Raw genomic sequence first — 26,769 nt, 5'->3', positions numbered from 1 at the left:
GTGCCTGTTATAAATAAATTTATATAAATAAATAATTTATTTATATAAATAAATAGGGTGGCTCAGTGGGTTAAGCCTCTGCCTTCTGCTCAGGTCATGATACCAGGATCCTGGGATCAAGCCCCAGGTCAGGCTCCCTACTCATCAGGAAGCCTTCTTCTCCCTCTCCTGCTCCCCTCTATTTGTGCTCGCTCTCTGTCAAAGAAATAAACAAAACCATCAAGAAGGAAGGAACTGAGGTTTGGCATTAAGAAACCTGTCCTTGATTTCAAAGCTAGGAAATTAAAATCTAGGAAATCTCCCAGGACTTGAACCAAGGCAATCTGACCCTATTGTCCTTGCCCTTAACCACTGCACTGTATTACTTCTTATAATTTTCAATATCCTGCTTCTGAGATAACCTGCCATTTGTTATATATATATACACATATATACATACATATATATATACATGTATATATATATATATATATATATATATATATATATATATATATGAAAGTACCTCTAGCAAATACTCTCTTAACTTATTTATAACCTGTTGAGGGCTAAGAAACTATTTTATTTAAAATAGGATACTTGGGGCACCTATGTGGCTCAGTTGGTTAAGTATCTGCCTCCAGCTCAGGTCATGACCCCAGGGTGCTGGGATAGAGCCCCACCTCAGGCTCCTGGCTCAGAACGGAATCTGCTTCTCCCTCTCCCTCTGTTTGTGCCACAACCTCTGCTTGTGTTCGCTCTTCACTCTCTCTCTCTAAAATTAAACAAATAAAATCTTAAAATAAAATAAGTAAGAATACTAGGGGCACCTGGGTGGCTCAGTGGGTTAAAGCCTCTGCCTTCGGCTCGGTCATGATCTCAGGGTCCTGAGATCAAGCCCCACATCAGGCTCTCTGCTCAGCAGGGGGCCTGCTTCCTCCTCTCTCTCTGCCTGCCTCTCTGCCTACTTGTGATCTCTGTCTGTCAGAAAAATAGATAAAATCTTTAAAAAAAATAAATAAGAATATTAAAGGAGCACCTGGGTGGCTCAGTCAGCTAAGCGCCTACTTTCAGGTCATGAACTCAGGATCCTGGGATCAAGCACATCAGGCTCCCTGCTCAGTGGGGAGCCTGCTTCTCTCTCTCCCACTCACCCTGCTTGTGCTCTCTCTGTCAAATAAATAAACAGAATCTTAAAAACAAAACAGAAGGAGCCACCCTGGTGCCCCAGCATTCAACTCTTGGTTTCAGCTCACGTCATGATCTCGGGGTTCTGAGATCAACCTCCATGCCCAGCTTTCTCTCCTTATTCCCCTGCTCCTCAGGCACACACATTCTCTCAAAACTAAACTAAAATAAACTAAAATAAATAAAATAAAATGAAGATACTATGACTAAGTGCTTTGCCTTTAAATGTTTATTCAGTAGGCCAAGATCATGAACTTTATTACACAAAGTTTTGAGACATTCATTTTAGCTCTTCAGAAATCTTTGCTCACTCCCTGGCCCTCAGCTAGCTTGGGAGGTAGTTAACACTGAATAAATTACTGGATGAATTCCTATCCCAGCATAGAAGTATTCTTTAAAGAAAGAATAAATTTTTAAAAACTGAACAGAGCCACAAATAAGGGGGTAATTTCTGTTAAACATTTCCCAAATCACATCAAACAAGTTCAAGCAGACTATTTTCATAGTAGAACCATAGACAAACAATAGCCTTTTTAAAAAGTTACCCTTCAGGTTTTATAAAAGCCTGTTTATTTGATGCCACATTTCTGTGCAACCTGTTTAACTTTTTAAAAGGTATTTGTTTTTAAATAGGTAGCAGTAACAAAAAAATGAGTCTAGGGCAATAGGTAACTGAAAGAAAATTCAAATTGGATATTTGATAATAGAAATTAAAAATTTAATTATATAATAACCTAGTAGATGCTTTTAACCAATATATGTTTCAATGCTCAAGAAATAAAATTTTCCCTGTTCTTCACAATAAAATTTTCTTCAAAAATAAATGTTGTTAGGGCACCTGGGTGGTTCAGTCAGTTAAGTGACTGCTTTGGGCTCAGGTCATGATTCTGGGGTCCCAGAATCCAGCCCTACATCAGTCTCCCTGCTCAGCAGAAGTCTGCTTCTTCCTCCCTCTGCCCTCCTCCTGCTCAGCAGAAGTCTGCTTCTTCCTCCCTCTGCCCGCCCCCATGCTAATTCATTCTCTCTCTCTCAAATAAATAAATAAACAAAACCTTAGGGGGGAAAAAAGAAATTTCTATCAAAAGATTCTAAGCAAATAGTTAAAATTAAGTTTGGGAGGGGCGCCTGGGTGTCTCAGTGGGTTGGGCCTCTGCCTTTGGCTGGGGTTGTGATCTCGGGATCCTGGGATGGAGCACCGCTTTGGCCTCTCTGCTCAGCGGGGAGTTGCTTCCCCCACCCCCCCCCCCCCCCCGTTTCTGCCTACTTGTGATCTCTCTCTCTAGGATCACCTAGCCCAATCTTTGCAAATACCAGGAAGTAATGCCTATGATCTTAATATTTCAATTTAAATATATAAGTAGTTCTAGAGGCGCCTGGGTGGCTCAGTGGGTTAAAGCCTCTGCCTTTGGCCCAGGTCATGATCCCAGGGTCCTGGGATCCAGCCCCCCATATGGCTCTCTGCTCAGTGCGGAGCCTGCTTCCCTTCCTTTCTCTGCCTGCCCCTTTCTGCCTACTTGTGATCTCTGTCAAACAAATAAATAAAATCTTTAAATGCATAAGTAGTTCTAGAATATTTACTATGTATACGACAATGTAAGTAAAGCATCTGCAATAACTACCCTCAGAAGTCTTTTTTTTTTTTTTTATACAAAAGTCAAAGGACTTATTGAAGAACTTTTTGGAAGTTTTAGCATAACTTGGCACCAATGGTAAGGACAAATAATTTGAATGCACAAAAGAGAACTTTAAATAGTTAGGCTTAGCAATTTGACCTTTTAGCATTTTCATCCATCCCTCCAACCAACTAACATCTATTAAATACCTACAGCTTCCTAGTAGTTTAGTGGGGGAGTTAAAGCCATAGGTTAGTTTGCTAAAACACTGAAAGTGCTATGGTAGGGAAAGAAAGAGTATGTGGTGGGACAATGTAAGATGGGCACGATCCAACTTGGGTGTTCATAAAAGGCGTTCCAGTATTGAAACCTGAAAGATGAATACTGTTACCCAGGCAACAGAAGAGAAACAGAGGGGCATCTTTGGGGCACCTGGGTGGCTCAGTTGATAAGCGTCTACCTTCAACTCAGGTCATGATCTCAGGGTCCTGGCATCAGGCCCCACATCAGGCTCCACGCTCAATGGGAAGTCTGCTTCTCCCTCTCCCACCCACCCTGCTTGTGTTCTCTCTCTCTCTCTCAAATAAATAATTAATTTAAAAGAAAAAAAAAGAGCCCTAGAGAGAAAGAATACTATTTGCAAAACAAAAATAAATTCCAGGTGTTCAATATATGGCTCAAAAAGGAAAAGATGAGGCTGGTAAGATAAGGAACAGCCAGATCACAACATCTTGTACCTTAAGACTTCAGACATTTAAGAATAAAGAGAAATATTTAAAAGTTGGAAACAAAAGTAGCAATGGGGATAAAGGAGAAGGAAAAAAGGAGAGAAAAGAATTGGGGCACCTAGGTGGCTCAGCGTGGTTAACCCTCAGCCTTTGGCTCAGGTCACAATACCGCAGTCCCAGGATAGAGCCCGCATGGGGCTCCTTGCTCATCAGAGAGTCTATTTCTCCCTCTGCCCCTCACCCAGCTTGTGTTCAATCTCTCCCAAATAAATAAATAAAATCCTATAAAGATGGTGGTGAGCTATCTGGCCAGCAGACAGTAGTATCCCTTACAAAGTCAGGGAACAGAGGAGCAGCAAGCTTGCGAGAGAAATTCTGGTTTGGACATGTCAGGAGACAGTCATATCCAAGAAACAAGAGTAATGTGGATCTGAAACTCCAAAGAGAGATCTGGTCTTAAGGTTCTTGACAGGCTGTCAGCTTCATGAAAGAAAAAACTCGTGTGTTTTGCTCACCACTATGTCCCCAATGGACACAATACCAGGTACACAGCCGGCACTCTATAAGCATCTAGGAAATGAATGAGATATACATTTTGGAATGGTCAACAAATGGTAATTGACCCCATGGGAATGAATAATACCAGTTAGGCAACGTGCAAGTTGAGAACTAGAGGGGACCTCAGAAAGAACTCCAAGGAATGCCAAAGCTAACAAAGTAAAAGGAATCCAGAGTGGTCCAAAGAGGGAAAAACTGGGGGGTCAGGCTGGCTCAGTTGGTGGAGCATGCAGTTCTTTTTCTTGGGTTCATGAGTTGAAGCCCCAAGTTGGGTATAGAGTCTGCTTAAAAAAGAAAGAGAGAGGGGCACCTGGGTGGCTTAGTGGGTTAAAGCCTCTGCCTTCCGCCCAGGGTCCTGGGATCAAGCCCTGCATCTGGCTCTCTGTTCAGCAGGGAGTCTGCTTCCTCCTCTCTCTCTGCCTGCTTCTCTGTGATCTCTGTCTGGCAAATAAATAAATAAAATCTTTGAAAAAGAAAAAAAAAGAAAGAGAGAAAGAACAAAAGAGAAGGAAGGGAGGGAGGGAAGGAGGGAGGCAGGAAAAAAGGAAGGAAGGAAGGGATTGAGACAGAAAAATAAAGAGAAAGAAAGGAAAGAGGAGCACCTGGGTACCTCAGTCATTTCAGCAGCCAACTAGAGTTCAGCTCAGTTCGTGATCTCAGGGTCCTGGGATTGAGCCTGGAGTGGGGCTCCACACTCAGCATGGCCTCTGCTTGAGTTTCTCTCTCTCTCCCTCTACCCCTCCCCGCTTGCGTGCGTGTGCACTTGCTCCTGCTCTCTAATACATTAATTTTTTTTTTAAAGATTTTTACTTATTTGACACAGAGAGAGAAACCACAAGTAGGCAGAGAGGCAGGCAGAGAGAGAGAGAGAGAGAGAGAGAAGGAAGCAGGCTCCCTGCGGAGTAGAGAGCCCGATACAGGGCTCGATCCCAGAACCCTGGGATCATGACCTGAGCTGAAGGCAGAGGCTTTAACCCACTGAGCCACCCAGGTGCCCCTCTAACACATTAATTTAAGGGGCACCTGAAACGAATATAATACTGTATGTTAACTGACTGGACTTTAGGGCACCTGGGTGGCTCAGTTGGGTGGACGACTGCCTTCGGCTCAGGTTATGATCCTGGAGTCCCAGGATGGAGTCCCTCACTGGGTTCCCTGCTCAGAGGGGAGTCTGCTTCTCCCTCTGACCTTCTCCCTTCTCGTGCTCTCTCTCACACTCTTTCTCTCCCAAATAAATAAATAAAATCTTTAAAAAAAAAAAAAAGAAAGAAATAGAAGAAATGCACTTATGAGAGCTCCTTTACTTTTATAAATTTTCAAGAATAACGATTAAGAAAAACTCTAACTATATACATTTATTAAAGTTTCAGATCTAAGAAAGTACTCTTATGAGATAAATTATTTCCTGCATGGACAGCTTACCCTTTTATAAAGGTGTGTACTCATCTAAAGTGCCTGCCTCTTTACTCTTTATCACATCACCTTTTTTAATTTCCTGCATGGCAGGGCACTTGGGTGGCTGAGTTGGCTAAGTATCCGACTCTTGTTTTCAGCTCAGGTCATGATCTTAGGGTCATGATACTGAGCCCCATGCTGGGCTCTGCACTCAGCACAGAGTCAGCTTGGAACTCCTTCCCTCTTCCTCTCCATCCTACCCTGCATGCTCTCGTTCATGCTCGGGCGCGTGTGGGCTCTCTCTCCTTTCTCTCAAATAAATAAATACTGCCTTCCTCGTCTGTTTTGTTTGTAGTTATATTCCCAGGGCCTACAACAGTGCCTGGTCAATAAATATCTGTTCTTTCTGATCATCTATGGGTCTGTTTATCTTTCTAGCTACCTGTGGAGCCAGGATACAGTAGAACCAGATCAGGGGAGCTTCCTCCTAGCTCTTTAAAAGGATCAGTTTTTCAATTTCTGTATCTTAGTTTCAAAGAAGAGAAACAATCCATCATATTTTTGTGCTGTAATTTTAAATAAAAAATCTTAACCAATTTTCAGTTTTATAATCTCATTTAAATTCCTTATACAGAAGTATCTTGGGCACCCGAGTGGCTCAGTCACTGAGCATATGCCTTCTGCTCGAGGCATGATCCAAAGGTCCTGGGATCGAGCCCCATACTGGGCTCCCTGCTTGACAGGAAGCCTTCTTCTCCTTCACCCACTCCCCCCTGCTTGTGTTCCCTTTCTCACTGTCTTTCTCTGTGTCAAATAAATAAATAAAACCTTAAAAAAAGGAGAACCATGAGAAACTATGGACACTGAAAAACAATCTGAGGGTTTTGAAGGAGCCGGGGGATGGGAGGTTGGGGGAACCAGGTGGTGGGTATCAGGGAGGACACGTATTGCATGGAGCATTGGGTATGGAGCAAAAACAATGAATACTGTTACACTGAAATTAAAAAAAAAAAAAAAAATTTTTTAAAACCTTTAAAAAATATGAACAACTTATCTTTATAACCAACATACTGTGCCCTTCATTCAGAGTGCCTTGGTGGCTCAGTTAGTTAACCAACTGCCTTTGGCTCAGGTTGTGATCCTGGAGTCCCAGAATGGAGTGTGGCATAGCCCTCCCTGCTCAGCAGGGAGTCTGCTTGTCCCTTTGATCCTCCCCCCTCATGTTCTCTCTGTGTCAAATAAATTTTTTAAAAAATCTTTTTTTTTTTTTTTAAAGAGTATTTATTTATTTATTTGACAGAGAGAGAGATCACAAGTAGGCAGAGAGGCAGGCAGAAAGAGAGAGAGGAGGAAGCAGGCTCCCTGCTGAGCAGAGAGCCCGATGCGGGACTCGATCCCAGGACCCTGAGATCATGACCTGAGCCAAAGGCAGCGGCTCAACCCACTGAGCCACCCAGGCGCCCTTTAAAAAAATCTTTAAAAATTATTTCAAATGGAATATTAAATAATACTAAAAATGTTCTCAATGTAAATAATTTTGTGGTTACATGGTAGAATGCTCTTTTTTTAATTAAATTTTTTACTATTTTCTTTTTTTTTTTTTTAAGTAGGCTCTACACCCTATGTGCAGCTTGAACTCATGACCCTGAGATTATGAGTCACACAGTCCACACTGACTGAGCCAGCCTGTATCCAGGAATGCTCTTGTTTTTTAAGAGATAAGTACTCTAAGTAGTAAAAGTTGAAATGTTATAACATTTGCAATTTACTTTGCCATGGTTTAGCAACTTTAAAATGTGTACATATATAAATGTTGAGTGTACGTGTACATGTATGTACATATGTATACACACAACACAACAACTACTGAATCTAGGTGATGCATATACAGATTATCAATGCACTTTTAGTTTTCCTGTACGTTTGAACATTGTCCTAATAAAAAGCTAGGCGGGAGGAATTTACTGAAGGGTTTACTAATTTAAAAAAGAAAAAAACAGGGAGTGCCTGAGTGGCTCAATTGATTAAGCATCCAACTAACTCTTGGTTTCCGCTCAGGTCATGATCTCAAGATTGTGGGATCCAGCCCCTTATGGGTTACACACTCAGCGAGGCATCGGCTTGAGATTCTCTCCCTATTCATCCCACAGACGCCCATCTCCCTGTACACGTACACACTCCCCCACTCAAATTATTATTATTTTTTTTTTAGATTTATTTGACAGACAGAGATCACAAGTAGGCAGAGAGGCAGGCAGAGAGAAAGAGGGGGAAGCAGGATCCCCGCTGTGCACCAAGCCCGATGTGGGGCTCAATCCCAGGACCCCGAGATCACCACCCAAGCCAAAGGCAGAGGCCCCAACCCAGTGAGACCAGGTGACCCTAAATTAATTAATTTTAAAACAATTTTTGAGGGGCGCCTGGGTGGCTCAGTGGGTTAAGCCGCTGCCTCCGGCTCAGGTCGTGATCCGGGTCCTGGGATCGAGTCCTGCATCGGGCTCTCTGCTCAGCGGGGAGCCTGCTTCCTCCTCTCTCTCTCTGCTTGCCTCTCTGCTTACTTGTGATCTCTCTCTCTCAAATAAATAAATAAAATCTTTAAAAAACAAAAACAAAAACAAAACCAATTTTTTGAAAGTTCCTAATAACTCTATATCATCAATTTGGAAACTTCCTTGTTATATTGATTAATATGTAAATTTCTGTGGTTCAGTTCAAATATTTTTAGAGGCAGCTATTACGCCAAACTACCAGACACTACGATTCCTAAGTGAATAAAACTTTCTTGCTTCAAACTACTAACTAAATATCCCTAAGGGGTACCTGGCTGGCTTAATGGGAAGAGCATGTCATTCCTGATCTTGAGTTTCTGAGTTCTAGCCCCACACTGGGCATAAAGATTACTAAAAAATACATAAATATCACTGGCTAAGATTTAAAAATGTATAGGCTTACACACTTATGTTTTTAAGATTTTTTTAGTTATTTATTTTAGAGACTGAGTGAGGGGAGAGACTGAGGGAGAGGAAGAGAGAATCTCAAGCAGACTTCACGCTGAGCATGGAGCCCTACCTGGGGCTCAATTGCATGACCCTTGAGATTATAACCTGAGCTGAAATCAAGAGTTGCTGATTAACCAACTGAGCCACGCAGGTGCCCAACACACATATTTTCTTAAATATCAGTTTTCTGAATACATTACATATATTATTAAACTGGGTTGATTTATTTTATTTCAACCTAATAGTAATTTATTTAGGTAAGAGCTGTATTCTCTATGATTACTAAGCACAACATTAAAAAAAAAAAGTATTTTTAAGGGGCGCCTAGGTGGGTCAGTGGGTTAAGCCTCTGCCTTCAGCTCGGGTCATGGTCTCAGGGTCTTAGGATCAAGCCCTGCAATGGGGTCTCCACTCAGCGGGGAGTGTGCTTATCCCCACCCTGCCGCCTGCCTCTCTGCCTACTTGTGATCTGTCAAATAAATAAAAATCTTTAAAAAAAAATAATAAAACTAAAATAGGCTTGAATTAAGATGTAATGTAACAGTCCAAAAAACTGCTGACCCTTACTCTAACTGACCCAATAGAGAAATCAAGTTAGCACCTCTGGCATTTCTTGGACCAAAAATCTTTAGCTCACTGAAGATACCACAAGATACTGATTTCAAAAACCACTTAACAGGGGCACCTGGGTGGCTCAGTGGGTTAATCCTCTGCCTTCGGCTCGGTCATGATCTCAGGGTCCTGGGATAGAGCCCCACATCAGGCTCTCTGCTCAGCAAGGAGCCTGCTTCTACCCCCTTTCTCTGCCTGCCTCTCTGCCTACTTGTGATCTCTCTCTCTCTCTCTCTCTGACAAATAAATAAATAAATAAAAATCTTAAAAAAAAAAAAAAAAAAACACTTAACAGGGACCACAGAAGGACTTCCCTTTTAAAAGGAGTTTGAAAACTAATAACATGTATATCCAAACATGTAAAATGTCAAATATTAAAACACCATGGGCAACAACCTGTTCTCCTATACTGACATGTCACCACTCTCTCCTACTGCTCCAGTGAAATAAAAGAGCAAAGTTAAACTCCAAAAGACACTAAAGTTGATAGAATTAAGGGTAGAAGCCTGAAGAACCATGGCAATACTAATTTAAATAACAGCTGTGCTAAAGATACAAAATAAACTTAAAAAAAATTAATAAAACTAAAATAGGTTTGAATTAAGATGTAATGTAAAACTTAGTTGAAGCAGACTTGAAATTTCAGTTTTTTAACTCCCTAACTTCAATAGTCACCATCAATAAATTTAAGTTTTAGGTATGCAAAATTACTTCACTCCTCTTACTTGATAAAAAGTCATAGAACTCATTGAAAAAACACCAAATTTTCCTGTTTACGTGTTTACTAAAGAGATGAACTTAACTGTCATTGTAATTATACTGCAAATAAATTAACTTCTTCCACACTTTTGATTAAAATATTTTTTTATGGGGCACCTGGGTGGCTCAATGAGTTAAAGCCTCTGCCTTTGGCTCAGGTCATGATCCCAAGGTCCTGGGGTCGAGCCCCACATTGGGCTCTCTACTCAGTGGGGAGCCTGCTTCCCCCTCTCTCTGCCTGTGTCTCTGCCTATTTGTGATCTCTGTCAAATAAATAAGTAAAATATTTTTAAAAATAAAAAATTTAAATATATATACTTTTTTAATTTTTTTATTATTATTATTATTTTTAATGGGGACACCTGGGTGGCTTAGTCAGTTAAGTGTCTTCCTTCGGCTCAAGTCATGATCCCAGTGTCCTGGGATCTAGTCCTACATCAGGCTCCTTGATCATCAGAGACCCTGCTTCTCCCCCCGCCTGTCACTCCCCCTGCTTGTGCACTCTCTCTGACAAATAAACAAATAAAATCTTTTTAAAAAATTTTAGGGGCGCCTGGATGACTCAGTCGTTAAGCATCTGCCCTCGGCTCAGGTCATGATCCCAGGGTCCTGGGATCAAGCCCCATGACAACTTCCTTGCTCTGCAGGAAGCCTGCTTCTCCTTCTCCCACTCTCCCTGTTTGTGTTCCCTCTCTGGCTGTCTCTCTCTCTCTCTCTCTGTCAAATAAACAAAATCTTTTTAAAAAATTAAAGATAAATTTAAAAAATAAAAAAACAGGGGCACCTGGGTGGTTCAGTGGGTTAATAAGCCTTTGCCTTCCGCTCAGGTCGTGATCTCAGGGTCCCGGGATAGAGCCCTGCATCGGGCTCACTGCTCAGCGGGGAGCCTGCTTCCCCTTTTCTCTCTGCCTGCCTCTCTGCCTACTTGTGATCTCTGTCAAATAAATAAATAAAATCTTTAGAAAAATTTTTTTTTAATTTTTATAAAAGTATTCTTAAACTCATTTGCCTACTTATCAGAAAAGTTGTGGTAAAAGAATCAGAACTCACATAAACAAAAACCAAAAACACTAACATATCCTTCTTAAGAATAACATCTCTCTCCAGATCACTGTACAGACAGACTTATGTTTTTAATAAATCACTGACTGACAGCCCACCTGGATGACTCAGTCATTAAGTGTCTGCCTTTGGCTGAGATCAAGATCCTGGGGTCCTGGGATGGCAGGGAGCCTGCTCCTCCACTCTCCCACTGCTCCTGCTTGGGTTCCCTTGTGTTCCCTCTCTCTGTTAAATAAATATATAATATCTAAAAAAAAATATATCACCGATTGAGGGGTGCCTGGCTGGCTCAGTCAGTAGAACATGCAACTCTTGATCTCAGGGATGGGTTCTAGCCCCACATCCGGTGTAGAGATTACCTAAAAAAACAATCTTGGGCTGGGAGAACCACTCTCCCGAAACTCATAAATCATTCATAGATTCACAGGGCTTAGTCTGGGTAGAGCAGACAGGCGGACGCTCATCCAACTGAGCGACCAAAAACGGTCTTCCTGAGCGCCTGGGTGGCTCAGTTGGTTAAGCTGCTGCCTTCATCAGGTCACGATCCTTGGCTCTGGGGATCAGGGATCAAGCACCACACTGGGCTCCCTGCTCAGTGGGGAGCCTGCTTTTCCCTCTGCCTCTGCCTGCCACTCCACCTACTTGCGTGCTATGTCAAATAAGGAAGTAAAATCTTAAAAACTAGTAAGTAAATAAATAATAAAATCAGACTACTTTAGGTTGTTTTTAAAGACACAAAAATAGCAGACTCAAACCAAAAATTCAAATAAAAACAAAGAAAAAGGTAAAATATTCAAGATAAGTAAATCAGTAGATTAAAGATTAAATTTCCGATTCCTTGCTAAGAATTCCTGTAAGTAAGAGATTATAGCACTTCACACCCCCTAAAACATTCTCACCATTTATATATCCTCCTCAAGTTCCACAAAGGTGCTCAGAATTTACTTTACACTTTCTGGTGATGGACAGTTTCCAGGCTTTCAAGTACTTTTACAGTAAATACCCTGAGGCACTTTTGCCATAATAGCAGACTCAGGCTCCACATTAAAGGCCCAATAGGCCCAATAGGCGCACTCCCAGAAAATTAAACACAGAATTCACTTGTGCATATTGGCCTAAGAAAGACTTCATTTCTGGAGACTGGGTAAAACTTGATTTATCATCTTACATAAAAAGTGATTAACAAGGTAGTTTTATGTTTGTGGTCTGGGAATTGGCTCATCTAGCATTTCATCAATGTTCTCTATTCTCAGGTCATGGCTCTTTGCCCAAAGATTTCATTATACATAATTTACAGACATATCTGAAAAAGTATAAAGAACAAAAACATTTAACATTTAAAGAGTCATATACTTAAGAAATTAATATCCAATCAGGTGCTTACCAATTAGTCAGTTTTATTTTCTTTTTTTTTTTTTAATTTATTTATTTGACAGAGAGAGAGAGAGATCACAAGTAGGCAGAGAGGCAGGCAGAGAGAGAGAGGGGGAAGCAGGATCCCCGCCAATCAGAAAGCCTGATGTGGGGCTCGATCCCAGAACCCTGGGATCATGACCTGAGCTGAAGGCAGAGGCTTTAACCTGCTGAGCCACCCAGCTGCCCAATCAATTTTATTTTCTGATTCTGCAACCTGTAGCAGGTATTTTTCTTGGCACGTGTGACCCTGGCCTTTTGCTATGTTCACATGGCACTTCTTTTATCCAAGGTGATAGGTCATGCTGGGCCTGCTCCTCACCTGTGTATATATGTCTATTACTACTGTATCAACATACTGGCAAAGGCCTGTATGAGGATTAAGACACAGCATACCATCTCAAAAGTAGTACATGACCTCTAACAGTACTAATAAACCACTGGAAACTGCGATCCCATCTTTAGATTTTTTTTTTTTTTCAATCCCTCCCTCCCTGAAGACTTGGAAATATTCTTGAAATAAAGTCAATTTTCTTTGGCAAGTGCAATGGCATTCCTTTGAGGCAAATGGATCACAAAATCAGAACTAAAAATCATCACTACAGTCAAGCTTAAAAAGGAGAATAAAGAGAACTCTGTGACCTGGTACAAAGGTATAAAAGACAAAATAAAGTTAAAATGGGAGTACTGGGGTGCCTGGGTGGCTCAGTGGGTTAAAGCCTCTGCCTTCAGCTCCGGTCATGATCCCGGGGTCCTGGGGTTGGGCCCCACATTGGGCTCTCTGCTCGGCAGGGAGCCTGCTTCCCCCCCACCACCACCACCACATGCCTCTCTGCCTACTCGTGATCTCTGTCAAATAAATAAATAAAATCTTTTTAAAAAATAAATAAATAAATAAATAAATAAAATGGGAGTACTATTTAGGGTTAGGAAATGAGCTGCTAAACGAATCTCACGTCCTAATACCTTTTTTTCTAGCATTTTTCAAAGAGAATATGTCACTGGTTCAATGATTTGTTATTTAGCTCCTTCAGTCACCAAGTACTTAGCTAGGTGTGTTAGATGCTCAGAAAACAAAGATGAACACCACCTGCATTAGATAACTTCCACAAAAATAATGCAACACAGCCTGAAAGCTTAAATCCTTGACTGCCTCAAGAAGTCCAAGGCCTATCACTTGCACTCCAGACCTCCAAAACGTTCACAGACCCGAGGTGAGGGCACCGAGGTCACTGCTGAGATGCTAGCTAGGGTTAAGGGCACCTGTAAAATGCAGTCTGAGAAAGGCTGTCAACAGTCACCTACACCTCCCCAACCCGCCCCGCCCCCAGTCCTCTCGATAAATAAACAGAGGGTTTTTAAAGGGAACTGTCCAAGGTGACCACCTGACACGGAGAAACGCTTTGGTGTGGGATATCAACAAAATAAAATTGTACGCTCTACTTACAGAGCGTTGCTATACGACATCTAAATGTTGACAAAGTGTCAACCAAAACACCAAAAAAAAAAACATAAAATAAAACCTCCTTCTCAACAGGGTTAAGACGTCACGAAGAAACTGACCGAAAGAGGGAGATCTCTAACTTCCCAAAGCAGCAACCCCCTGGAAAAGGTACTGGAACCAGCGGAAGTTACATATCCAGGACAGAAGTGTGTAAATGCCCCAGCACACACACACACCATGGTAAAAGTTTGAACCGCCGTCCGACTATCCTACGGTGGTCGGAAACTTCCCTAGACTACCACCGGCCACCGGCCACCCTTATAATCTCCGCCCTCAGCCAACCTCAGGTGCCCTCAGGCCAAGCTGCGGCTTCCTCCCGGGGCCTTGCCTCCTCATCTTCCTCCCTTCTCCTGGACACTCACCCGCCTGCCTCGGCTTCCGACGCCGGTCGGGGGTCCCGGGGACCTCACGGCCGCCCGGTTCGGTCCGGGGGGCTTCGGCCTCAGGCGCGCCCCCTCCCGGGCCGGGCCGCGATCCCCGGCCCCCCGCCCGCCCTCAGGCCCAGCCCCCGCCCTCTCCGCCCGCCGGCCCTCACCTCCTCGGCGTGCTTGCGCAGCGCCTTCTCCCGCTGGTACTGGGTGATGAGCTGCTCGTTGTCGTCCCGCAGCAGCTCCAGCTCCACCTGGTGCTCCTGTTCCTGCGCGAACACCGAGTCCAGGTTCTCCAGCACGGCCACCACCAGTGGCATCAGCTCCTTGACCACCTCCTCGTCGTAGCGCCCGATGAGCCGCTCGAACTCGCGGTAGATGGAACCAGCCAGGCCGGACACCCGCTCCGACATCACGGCCCCGGAGCCGCCGGGCTCCTCCTGGTACACCACACCGTCCTCCAGCTCCATGGTGGCGGGCGGGCGGGCGGCCCGGGGCGTCGCCGGCTGAGGGGGTGTCACGGGCCCGCACGGGACGGGCCCGGCTGGGGCTTGGTCTGGGGTTGGGGCTGCGCCCGGCGGGGTGGGGGGTCCGGGCCCGCGGAGGGGAGGGGTGGGGTGAGCGCACTCAGCCCAACGGCCGCTGCACCAACTGCCGGGGCGGCCGGGCCGCGCGCGCCACACGTCACCCACGGGGCGGGACCCGCGCCGCGTCGACCCGATGGGCGGGGCCCCGCGGGAGGCCAGGCGCGGCCGGGGGCGGGGCTATGCGTCATCTTGCGACGGCGGAACGGGCGCCGTGGCGTCAACACTCGGCGCCGCGCGGCCGACCCCTTCGCCAATGGGAAAGACGGCTGGAGGAGGGTGGCGAGAACGGTCAGCCCCCGGCGGGGTTCGCAGGGCGGGTCCCAAAGGAAAGGGAGGAGTTCTGGAAGAGTGACTAGCCGTCCAGAATTAACATAGCTAACATTTCTGTTGCCTTTTTCAGCTCACAAAGGGCTGTCTCATTTGTTCCTCCCGACAGGCGTGGTGTGGTAGACGTTTGGCCTCCGTTCCACGAACAGGGAAAGTAGGCCCAGAAAAGTTGTAGTTCACTCAAGGTCACCCAGCTAGAACGGGAAGGAGGCAGATCTGGGGCTCAGACCAGTTCAGATTAAGAATCTCGGGCTCAGAGAAAAGTGAGCAACAGAGGGAGAGGGAAAGCCACGTCGACTAAGACGAGGTCTCCCGAAGTGAGAAGGTGGTTTCGACAGAACTGTTTGGGGATCAGGACAGTAAGGACAGCCTAAAACAGGAAGTGCAGAGCATTCTGGAGAAGGATAAAACTAAAGCCGCATCTTGCACTTTTTCCAAACTGAGTTTCTGCGCTTCTGCCGTCCAGATTGGTTGGGTGGTATTTCCGGGCTCCAGCCACCCTACTTTCCTCTAGTCTCGAGGGGCGGAGCGGGGAAGTGAGTGGTTGGGGAGTACGGGAGGAAAGAGGTGGAGTCTCTGGGGTGAGTAAGTCCCATGATACGTGAGGTCTCCGCAGCCTGGGAGAGTATCACGTGTGGGGAATGACACAACACCCAAGCCTCCGGCAGACTGAGTCAAGGATCGCTTTCCCGTCTTCTTTAACCTCTGTAGACGGAACGGGAGACTCTCCCAAAGATCCTCTCCGGGAGGCAGGTGACTCAGTCGTATTGAGGCCGGTCTCTTCAAAGAATAGGGAAAAGAAGGCAAGGACTCGGATAAAGGAAGGTTTAGTGAGGGAGTACGCCACTCCCAGGATCAGATACCCTCGACTTGTTTACAAGTTCGAGTTTTTTCTACCGAGTATGAATGAGTCTCCCACAGCCTTCCAATCTGGACCCACCTGGAGACCCACAAAAAACAGTATGGACGTTGGACATAGGCCAACCTATAAACTCGGAAGGACAAAAATGAAAATATTAAGACTTACAGCGGTCTGTACTGTCCCTCTTTCTCACCTCACTGCATACCTACCCTTACATTGTTTGTGTGTATGTCTGGGTCAAGACTCTTGCTCTAGACTTTTCGTTCTTCCCTTCCTGAGGGCTGTCATTTAGACATATAGATAGATACAGATATAGATATAGATAGACTCTGCACCCCATCCCCGGAAGTCAGACGAGTAGGAGAACCTAGGGTAAGCCTGCATTTTGTCTTTGCACAATATTATCATACCCATCAAAAAATTTAAGGGGTGCCTGGCTGGTTCAGTCAGTAAAGCATGAGGCTCTTGATCTCTGGTTCTTGAGTTCCAGCCCCATACTGGGCACAGATGACCTCTTCTTTAAGATTTTATTTATTTGTCAAAAAGAGAGAGAGATGGGGCGCCTGGGTGGCTCAGTGGGTTAAAGCCTCTGCTTTCTGCTCAGGTCATGATCTCAGAGTCCTGGGATTGAGCCCCACATTGGGCTCTCTGCCCAGCAGGAAGCCTGCTTCCCCATCTCTAACTGCCTGCCTCCCTGCCTACTTGTGATCTCTGTCTGTCAAATAAATAAATAAAATCTTTTTTTAAAAAAAGAGAGAGAGAGAGAGTATAAGAGAGCACAAACGGGGAGCAGCAGGCAGAGGGAGACATATGCTTCTTTAGGTATAAATTCGATATAGAAAGACATGAAATATATATGTCTTGATTTTAAGCTGCTGCTAGCTCTCAGAGGTCATATTTGTTTAAAATAAAATCCAGCCAAATATTCATCAGATGTTGAATAGATGAATAAAATATGGTATATGCATATCTTGGAATATTTAGCATTCGTCGAGAAGCAGAAATGAAGTGCATTTTATAATATAGATAGACCTTGAAAATACTATGCTAAGTAAAAGAAACCGGTCACGAAGGACCACATATGAAAGAACAGTGGCTGGGGCACCTGGGTGGCTCAGTTGGTTAAGCACCTGACTCTTGATTTTGTCTCAAGTAATTATCTCCTAGCTGTGGGATCAGTCCCTTGGTCCAGATCTGTGTGCAGTGGGAAGTGTGCGGGAGGTTTTCTCCCTCTTCCTCTGCCCTTCTCCCCCTCAAATAAATTTAAAAAAAAAAGAAAGATTAGTGGTTGCCTTGAGCTGGCCGGGGTAATGAGGGAAAATGAATGATGTATGAGGTTTCTTTTGGGGGTAATGAAAATGTTCTAAAATTTATTTGTTGATAGTTACATGACTCTGAATATACTAAAATTCATTGAGGGGGATCCCTGAGTGGCTCAGGTCATGATCCTGGGGTCCTCGAATCAAGGCTGGTGTGGGGCTCCCCACTCAACAGGAGTCAGCTTCTCCCTCTCCCTCTGCCCCTCCCCTCGCTCCTGCTCGCTCACTTGCTCTCTCTTTCTCAAATAAAAATTTTTTTTAAATCTTCAAAAGCCATTGAATTGTATAGTATAAAAAATTGAATTGTGTTGTATGTGAATTATATTTCAGTAAAGCTGTTAAATAAAAATTTATGGTTACAATAACTTTATAGTAAACTCAATAGAAGCATACAACCATGTGATAAAGTGGAAAGAGTAAGATTTTATTTATTTATTTGAGAGAGAGAGAGAGAGCACGCACACATGGGCAGGGGGTGAGGGGGGTGTGGCCAGGAGAGGGAGAAGTAGGCCCTCCACTGAGCAAGGTGCCCAAAGCAGGGCTGGATCCCAGGACTCTGGGATCATGACCTAAGCTGAAGGCAGATGCTTAACCAACTCAGCCACCCAAACACCTTTTTTTTTTTTTTTTTTTAATTTAAGCAGGCTTCACAGCCTATATGGAACCCAACATAGGGCTTGAACTCACAACCCTGAGATCAAGACCTGAGCTGAAATCAAGAGTTGGATGCTCAACTGACTGAGCCACCCAGGCACCCCTCTTGCAATTGTAAAATCCTATGATTCTCAGGGAGGGGAAAAAATAATAATAAAATAAAGTAACATAAAATAAAACCCTATGGGGGCGCCTGGGTGGCTCAGTGGTTTGGGCTGCTGCCTTTGGCTCTGGTCATGATCTCAGGGTCCTGGGATCGAGCCCCGCATCGGGCTCCCTGCTCCGCAGGAAGCCTGCTTCCCTCTCTCTCTCTCTCTGCCTGCCTCTCTGCCTACTTGTGATCTCCGTCTTTCAAATAAATAAACAAAAGCTTTAAAAAAAAAAAAAATAAAATAAAACCCTATGATTATTGTTTATAGGTGGGAGTGAAAGACAAGAGAGAAGGCCTTAAGATTTAGTCCCGTTAGGGGCGCCTGGGTGGCTCAGTGGGTTAAACCTCTGCCTTTGGCTGGGGTCATGATTATCAGGGTCCTGGGATCAAGCCCTGCATTGGGCTCAATGCTCAGCAGGAAGCCTGCTTCCCCCCTCATTGCCTGCCTCTCTGCCTATTTGTGATCATTGCCCGTCAAATAAATAAATAAAATCTAAAAAAAATGTAGTCCCGTCAGTCAACTCTTAATTGCGTAGACAGTAATCCTTCCTCCTATACTTGACCACCTGGATAAATTTCCAGCACCCACCAGGGCTGCGATTATTGTTAAAGACTAAGAGTCATTCAGGAAAACAGGTCATGTTATGGACTTTAGAGTAAATGTTTATTCTTGATTCCTAAAAGGAAGGAAATTCCATTTTAAGAGATTATTCGGCCTTACAAAAATAGTGAGGACACTAATGGGGGCAGCAGAAGGGAGGAGCTGATGGAGGCAGGAAGGGAGGTGTTTCTTCCTAAGCACAATAACTATAATCACGGGAAGACTGAAATTACTAGTCCTGTTGTTTGTCTAGCCTTCTCGAACTTTTATGGTTATTTCTAAGTGAGTCAATTTCTCTGCTTTCACAGATTATATTTTCCCATAGGTGGAGAGAGGGTCTCTGAAAGAGGAAAAGAAAAGAAGGCTTCTCGTTCCCAAGGCTTTCCACCTAGGGCAGTGTGAAATGACAAATAATCACAAACTAGATCGCAAACCAGAAAGTCCTTGAGGAGACAGTCTTGCTGTGGAATTCAGAGTTCTTAAAAAGTTCCAGAGGACTTTTCTCAGCCCTCAGTTTTTCCTTCAAAATTCTTTCTAAGGTGTCAGCCTAAGATAGATAAATCTGTCCGGGTTGTAGTTGCAAGAAGGTCTCCAGGTGAGTGCTATTCCATTCAACACCCCCGACTTGGAACTCTGGACTAGCAGAAATTACCTCTAAAATGAGGAAGCTTGGGTACCTGGCTGGCTCAGTTAGTGGAGCATTCAACTCTTAATCTCAGGGTCCTGGATTTGAGCCCCACTTTAGGCCTAGAGCTTACTTTAAAAAAATAAAAAAGAGGGGGTTGGGGGAGGGTTGGGGGATGGGTGAACCTGGTAGTGGGTGGAGCAGTGGGTGTTGTACATAAACAATGAATCTTGGAACACTGCATCAAAAACTAATGGTGGGAACGCCTGGGTGGCTCAGTGAGTTAAGCCTCTGCCTTCGGCTCGGGTCATGATCTCAGGGTCCTGGGATTGAGTTCCGCATCGGAGCCTGCTTCCTCCCTCTCTCTCCCTCTCTCTCTGCTTGCCTCTCTGCCTACTTGTGATCTCTGTCAAAAAAAAAAAAAAACAACAAAAAAACTAATGGTGTATTTTATGGTAACTGATATAAATAATAAAAATTTTAAAAAATAAATAAAAATTTTTAAAAATTAAAAAATAAAAAACAGGGGCACCCAGGTAGCTCAGTTGGTTAAGCATCTGCCTTCGGCTCAGGTCCTGATCCCAGGATCCTGGGGTAGAGCCCTGCCTTGGGGCTCCCTGCTCACTGAGAAGCCTGCTTCTCTCTCTTCCTCTGCCCCTCCCACCACCCGCTTGTATTCTCTCTCTCTCTCTTACTGTCTCCCTCTCTATTATGAATAAATGAAATCTTCAAATAAATTAAAATAAAATGAGGAGGCAGAATATATGGCTGAAGCAAGAATCCCAGTACCTAAGGCTGTTTTTAATGGGTCCAAGGAATATCGGTCATATTTATATTAAGGGCTATTTTTTTCTCCACTTCCTTCTGACTTGGGTTAAGGGAAAGAAGAGGCTCATCGCCCACCTCAGTATATTTTTTACACAAAGAGCTGAAGTTCACTCTGGGAGTAAAAGTTTTTGTTTTTTTTTTTTTAGATTTTACTTATTTATTTGACAGACAGAGATCACAGGTAGGCAGAGGCAGGCAGAGAGAGAGGGAAGCAGGCTCCCTGCTAGGCAGAGAGCTGGATGCAGGGCTCGATCCCAGGACCCTGGGATCATGACCGGAGCTGAAGGCAGAGGCTTTAGCCCACTGAGCCACCCAGGTGCCCCAAAGATATATTTTTTTTAGACTTGATTTATTTATTTGTCTCAGAGAGAGCAGGAGCAGGGAAGAGGGACAGAGGGAGAAGCAGAGCCCGGCTGAACAGGAAGCCTGAATCCAGACGTGATCCCAGGACCCTGGGATTATGACCTGAGTCAAAGGCAGATGCTTAACCAACTGGGCCACCCAGGCATCCCAAAAGATATATTTTTAAAATAGCAAGTTGGGGGCACCTGGGTGACTCAGTGGGTTAAAGCCTCTGCCTTCAGCTCCGGTCATGATCCAGGGTCCTGGGATCGAGCCCCACATCAGACTGTCTGCTCAGCAGGGGCCCTGCTTCCTCCTCTCTCTCTGCCTGCCTCTCTGCCTACTTGTGATCTCTGTCTGTCAAATAAATAAAATCTTCAAAAAAAAATAGCAAGTTGGATTTTCCCTCCGATTATAGACACATGCAGACTCACTATAGAGTATTTGCTAAATACAGAGAAGAAAATTAAAATCACCCATAGAGTCCCATCTTCCAGATGTCACATAGTTAACATTTGACAATCTGTAGAGCGATCCAGGAAGTCTTCATTGTCCTTGGGGAGAAGAGTCAAGTTCGTACAAGGGGACTTCTTTTCTCTGGAGTAAGTAAGCACCCAGTGAGACTTGCCAGCAGGAAACCTGAATTTTGGTCCCCAACTCCACCCCCACTCCCTCACTTGAGTCTCTTAAATAACTAGATGAGAAAGACATAGATTAAAATTTTAGGAAATATCAGACAAACCCAAAGCCCATTTCCAAAAATCTTTAAATAGATTTCATTGGGGATAACATCACAAATTCATTCTAGTTTAGGAATTAATTTCGACACACTAACAGTCATGCTGGGAAAAGAATGGAGGTGAGAAGAAGTTATTTCTTCTAAGTGCCAGTTCATTTGTGTATATGATTTGGGGGGAAGATCCCAATGATCTAAAACATCACTCCTGAAATCCACCATCTTCAAGAACTCAGTGCAATTCAGCCAACACTTACTGCCTAGGAAGTGATGGGTCCTGTGCTAGGCCCAGGGTGAAGGTTCTAAACTAAGTTTAACATAGATTGGGCATAGTACTTGCCCTCAAGATGAGCAGTCTAGTAAGGAAGGCAGGCCTGGGAGCCATAAACCATGTGCTAGTGAAATCTACATACATACAAAGTACAGTGATGGCAAAGAGAAAAAAACAGTTAGGTCTGGAGGTTATTTAGGCAAAGGCGTCCTGAAGGATTCTGCCAAGGGGAAAGTAATCTTGGCAAATGCTTGGCTTGAAGGTTAACTCTCCGATTCAGATAAACAGAGAAAAATTTATTTGTTTTGTCTCAACCAAATCTGGCCTACTCCTGAGACCACAATCACAGAACAGACCTAGTTCAAAGGAAAGCTTGGTCTAAAAGGATTATTGAGGGGTGCTTGGGTGGCTAAATGGGTTAAGTCTCCACCTTCAGCTCAGGTCATGATCTCAGGGTTCTGGGATCTTTCTCTGCCTGCCTCTCTGCCTACTTGTGATCTCTCTATCAAATAAATAAATAAAATCTTTAAAAAAATTTTAAAAAAAAGAGGATTATTGAAACAATTCCTTTAGGTCACATGCGTGTGTGGTCTCTTTTAAATAAAAATAATGAGTCCTGGGGTACCTGGGTGGCTCAGTCGGTTAAGTATCTGCCTTGGGCTCAGGTCATGATCTCTGCTCAGCACAGAGTCCGCTTCTTCCTCTCCCTCTGTGTTCTCTTTCTTAAATAAACAAAACATCTTTAAAAGAAGAAGAAGAACACCATCTTTTGGCTAACCCCTACCCCTCCTGAAACTCCCCATAAGAGCACTGACAGTAAGAGGGCTAAGTATGTCTTTAGGCACTTGTTGGAGCTGGGTAAAGGTGAATGGTCTCTGGCTGGTCTCAAGCAAGTCATATTCTTGTGTGCCTGGGCCTTCAGAGTTAAAGTTTTGAGCTACTGCAGCTCATGCCCTGCTCCCCAACCCCCATGTATCGCTCCCTGTTTCATTTGGCCTCCTTTGACTCTGATGTTATGTGAGATGTCTCTGAAGTCTGGCTGGGGTGGCAGCCTTCCCTGCAGCCCTCACCTCAGAGCCAGCTGCTGTCTACCATCCACTTCTGCCACCAAGTCCCCAGGCTCGGCTTGCAAAGCTAAGCCTCCAGGCCTCCCAGGGCCTAACCGCCAACCCCCCCAGCACAGACAACTTGATGTTGGTAAGGGTAGATATGCAGTGAGGGTAGAGTCCTTAGTGGTACTTTCCACTTATTCAGCACCCCTCTTACTCTCTAAAACAAAGCGTGGACTTCCAAAAATAAGGATGATCATCTGATAGTTTTATGGTCTTCAGACCTGTTCTCCTTTCCCCTATCCTACTGATGTTCCAGTCTGAATAAGTGAGGCCTTTTCCCATTGTTGTTTCTCCATCTCAACTTCAGACTCCTGGTTAAATCTTATCAGTGATCAGGGATTTTTTCTACACTTTGGGTGACCTGCTGGCAAGGCCACTAATATGCTGGAATGGGGGGTGGGTAGAGAGAGGGCCAGAATACTGTAGGTAAGGGGCAAAAACTTTGTCTGGTTTGCCAGGTTAATGTCTTGCCAGGTTAATGTCAACTGATTTCAGATCTTTCCCTTAGCATTCCATTGGCATCTGTCAATCTCCCTCCCTGCCTCCCCATCCCCATGTTACTTAAGGTAATGGCCATGGTTATAGGTGTGAGAAATACTTAAAAGAGTCAATGGACAGAACTTGCTAGATGGAGAGGGTGATAGAAAGGGACTCACAGGCTTCTGGCTTGGCAAATGAGTAAATGGTGGTACCACCAATCAAGAGAACTAATTCAGGAAGAAAGGTTGCTTTTTTTTTTTTCTTTTAAAGACTTTATTTATTTATTTGACAGAGAGAGAGATCACAAGTAGGCAGAGGCAGGCAGAGGGAGAGGGGGAAACAGGCTCCCTGCTGAGCAGACAGCCTAATGTGGAGCTCCATCCCAGGACACTGAGATCATGACCCGAGCTGAAGGCAGAGGCTTAACCCACTGCTCAGGTCTCCAGAAGGTTACTTTTTAAAAATAAAATAAGTTTGGGGGCTCCCGGGTGGTGCAGTGCATTAAGTGCCCAACTCTTGGTTTCAGCTCGGGTCCCTGTGGTGAGATGAGGCTCTGCATTCAGGGCAGGGTCTGCTTAAGACTCTCTCTCCCTCTGCCCCCACCTGCTTGTGCTCGCTGAGTCTCTCTCTAAAATAAGTAAATAAATCTTTAAAATAAAATAAGTTCACTTTGAACACTATGGTTTGAGGAGCTTCTGGGCTGGATCACAAAGAAAGATAACAGGTGGATAAACCATTCGAAGTCATTCATTTATGAATGTAGGTAAGGCTTATCTGTGGATGATACTGCTAGGGTGAATCATTTTATGAAACACATGGTCCAATTTCACCCCTTATATTTTTTAGTTTTTAAGACTTTTTTTTTTTTTTTAAGTAGTCTCTGCACCCAACATGGGGCTTGAACTCATAACCCTGAGATCCGGAGTCCCACGCTCTACTGACTGAGCCAGCCAGGCACCTTTTTAGCCTTTATATTTTGTTTAATCAACTAATTTCTAACAAATAGCTAGATGAAATCAGCAACCGCAAGGGAATGGGTATTTTATTGGGGAAGGGAAAGAAGCCTGAACTAATTTTGGAGTTTATGTCATCGCTTCTTAGGAAGGCAAATCTGGGGAAAAAAAGTTAGGTTAAGAAAGAATGTTAGTGGGGCGCCTGGGTGGCCCAGTGGGTTAAAGCCTCTGTCTTCAGCTCCGGTCATGATCCCAGGGTCCTGGGATCGAACCCCACATCAGGCTCTCTGCGTAGCAGGGAGCCTGCTTCCTCCTCTCTCTCTCTCTGCCTGCCTCTCTGCCTACTTGTGATCTCTCTCTGCCAAATAAATAAATAAAATCTTTATTTAAAAAAAAAAAAAAAAGAGGGTGCCTGGGTGGCTCAGTGGGTTAAGCTGCTGCCTTCGGCTCAGGTCATGATCTCAGGGTCCTGGGATCCAGCCCCACATGGGGCTCTCTGCTCAGCAGGGAGCCTGCTTCCTCCTCTCTCTGCCTGCCTCTCTGCCTACTTGTGATCTCTCTTTGTCAAATAAATAAATAAAATTTTTTAAAAAATGAAAGAAAGAATGTTAGTGCGGCACCTTGGATGGCTCAGTCGCTTGAGAGTCCAACTTTTGGTGTCTGTTCAGGTCATGATCTTGGGGTCCTAAATCAAGCCCTTCACCCAGCAGGGAGTCTGCTTCAGGATTTTCTCCCCCGACTCCTCTCTCTTTAAAAAAAAAAAAAAAAAAGGAAAGAAATGATGTTTAGTGTACTTCTCCTCTCATTTTTTTATAGCCAATGAAACTAAGGCCTAACAAGTGAGAAGCTTCAGGACACCTGGCTGGCACCAGCTCTTAATCTTGGGTCGCGAGTTCAAGCCCCACATTGAGTGTGGAGCCTACTTTAAAAAAAGAAGAGAGAAGCTTTGATAAGAAAGCTGAATGAGGGCACTGGCCACAGGGATAGGGGGTGAGAACGGAGATCCCAGAAATGAAACAGAAAAATCCTCAGAAATGAAATAGAAAGATCACCTGAAAACAAAACAACATTACTTTAGAGGCACCTGGGTGGCTCAGTGGGTTAAAGCCTCTGCCTTCCGCTCAGGTCATAATCCCAGAGTCCTGAAATCAGCCCCACATTGGGCTCTCTGCTCAGCAGGGAGCTTGCTTCTCCCTCTCCCTCTGCCTGCCTCTCTGCCTACTTGTGATCTCTGTCAAGTAAATAAATAAGATCTTTTAAAAAACAAAACAAACAAACAAAAAAACAGGACAACATTACTTTACAATCTCGCCCAGGATGGATCCTGTCCTGGTGAGACTTTACTCCCTCTAGAGAAAGCTGGGAACTTGTCCACGTGTTGCCACGTCGCCAGGGCCGTGGCTGACTATTCCAAAGCAACTATGCTTATATGCATATGTAATCACTGTGCAAACTGTGGTCGTTAACACCAATGTTAACACCAATGTCTATTCGCCCAGAAAAGTAACAAATCCAGCCCTAAGGACGAGGCCAGTCCACAAACAGGGAACAGGATATGAACAAACTGAAACACAATCAAGGGCTGTTGAGTTGGTTTTCTATTTAAGGTCTACGGCTTATCTAAAATAAAACAGAAAAAGAGAGGCTGGTTGGAAACAGGGTGCAGTATCTGCTCAGAAGGGAAATCATCTCACGCGGGGCCGCTGTGACCTTTGTCACTTTGTTCCTCCACATAATCCTGTATGAAAATGACTCACTCCTCACACCGGCTGCTTATTTTTAGTAGGAGCAGCAGAGCCCGTCAAACACCTAAGCATAGCACCGCTGCCAATCAGCCTCACACACGAGAAGCAGGGAACAGATACCCACTTGTTCATTTCAGTTTGATCTGCGTGACTCAAGGGGCACCAGAGAGTCCGCCTCTTTCAAGGCAGATATTTGCTCTTGCCTTCTGCCTCGGCGCTGGGAACTCCCCGCAGAGATTTACTCCTCTGGACATGAGATCTGAGCGTGAGGAGGTCCCTTCGCTAGCAGTGGAATCCAGTTCCTTCCTCTTACAACTGAGGAATCACCCACGGTCACCTCTGGCTGCAACGAAGCTCCTATCTAGAACACTGGACTCTGCTCAGTGCCCTCTTTCCCCCTCTGTTTTTTTTTTCAAATTCTGAAGTCAGAAGCCAAATAATATATATTTGCTATGAGATCATAAATCTGGTAGAAGAGGACATATTCTGGCCTGTGTCTCATTCTACTATTATATAGATGTTGCATACAGGGGTGCCTGGGTGGCTCAATGGGTTAAAGCCTCTGCCTTCAGCTCAGGTCATGGTCCCATGGTCCTGGGATCAAGCCCTGCATCGGGCTCTCTGCTTCTCTGCATCGGGAGCCTGCTTCCTCCTCTCTCTCTGCCTGCCTCTCTGCCTATTTGTGAGCTCTGTCCATCAAATAAATAAATAAAATCTTGTAAAAAAATGTTGCATATAATGGAGTTAACATTTTGTTTACTATCAAATTAGCAGAAACCAAGACTCAGGGAAATATATTCTTTACTGCTTTGTAAAAATGTTAAAAGTCAAAAATCTTGGCCAAGCACAAGGCAATAAACACCAGTGACTGCAAGTATACAAGGGGTTTGAAATTAACCCCCGGGGTCTGAATTATGCTTTTGCCACTTACTGGCAGCACTGCCTTAGACAAGTTATTCTCTTGTACCAGTTTCCTCTTCTGTAAAAAGAAGGTTGAG

At 44.4% G+C, this 26,769-nt stretch overlaps 2 protein-coding genes across 5 annotated transcripts in view; one reads left to right on the top strand and one right to left on the bottom strand.

The window, feature by feature from the left end:
* Nucleotides 1-14,886, bottom strand: part of SPAG9 (sperm associated antigen 9) — a 136,332-nt gene extending 121,446 nt beyond the window's left edge. Inside the window, exon 1 of one of the 2 annotated variants that reach the window (XM_082704587.1) lies at nt 14,346-14,886. In XM_082704587.1, the coding sequence (XP_082560713.1) occupies nt 14,346-14,648 (303 nt within the window). In that variant the 5' untranslated portion in view covers nt 14,649-14,886. The remainder of the gene's footprint in view (nt 1-14,345) is intronic. The other variant, XM_082704586.1, reaches the window with a different exon arrangement.
* Nucleotides 14,371-26,769, top strand: part of LOC309850560 (nucleoside diphosphate kinase A) — a 33,695-nt gene continuing 21,296 nt past the window's right edge. The window contains exon 1 of one of the 3 annotated variants that reach the window (XM_082704625.1): nt 14,371-14,621. The gene's annotated coding sequence lies outside the window, so the exon portion shown is untranslated. The remainder of the gene's footprint in view (nt 14,622-26,769) is intronic. The other 2 variants (XM_082704627.1, XM_082704626.1) reach the window with 2 other exon arrangements.

Source organism: Mustela nivalis (genome assembly GCF_964662115.1).
Source record: "Mustela nivalis genome assembly, chromosome: 17".
NCBI lineage: Eukaryota > Metazoa > Chordata > Mammalia > Carnivora > Mustelidae > Mustela > Mustela nivalis.
Note: the sequence above shows the minus strand (reverse complement) of the source record. Positions and strands in the feature narration are given on the sequence as shown.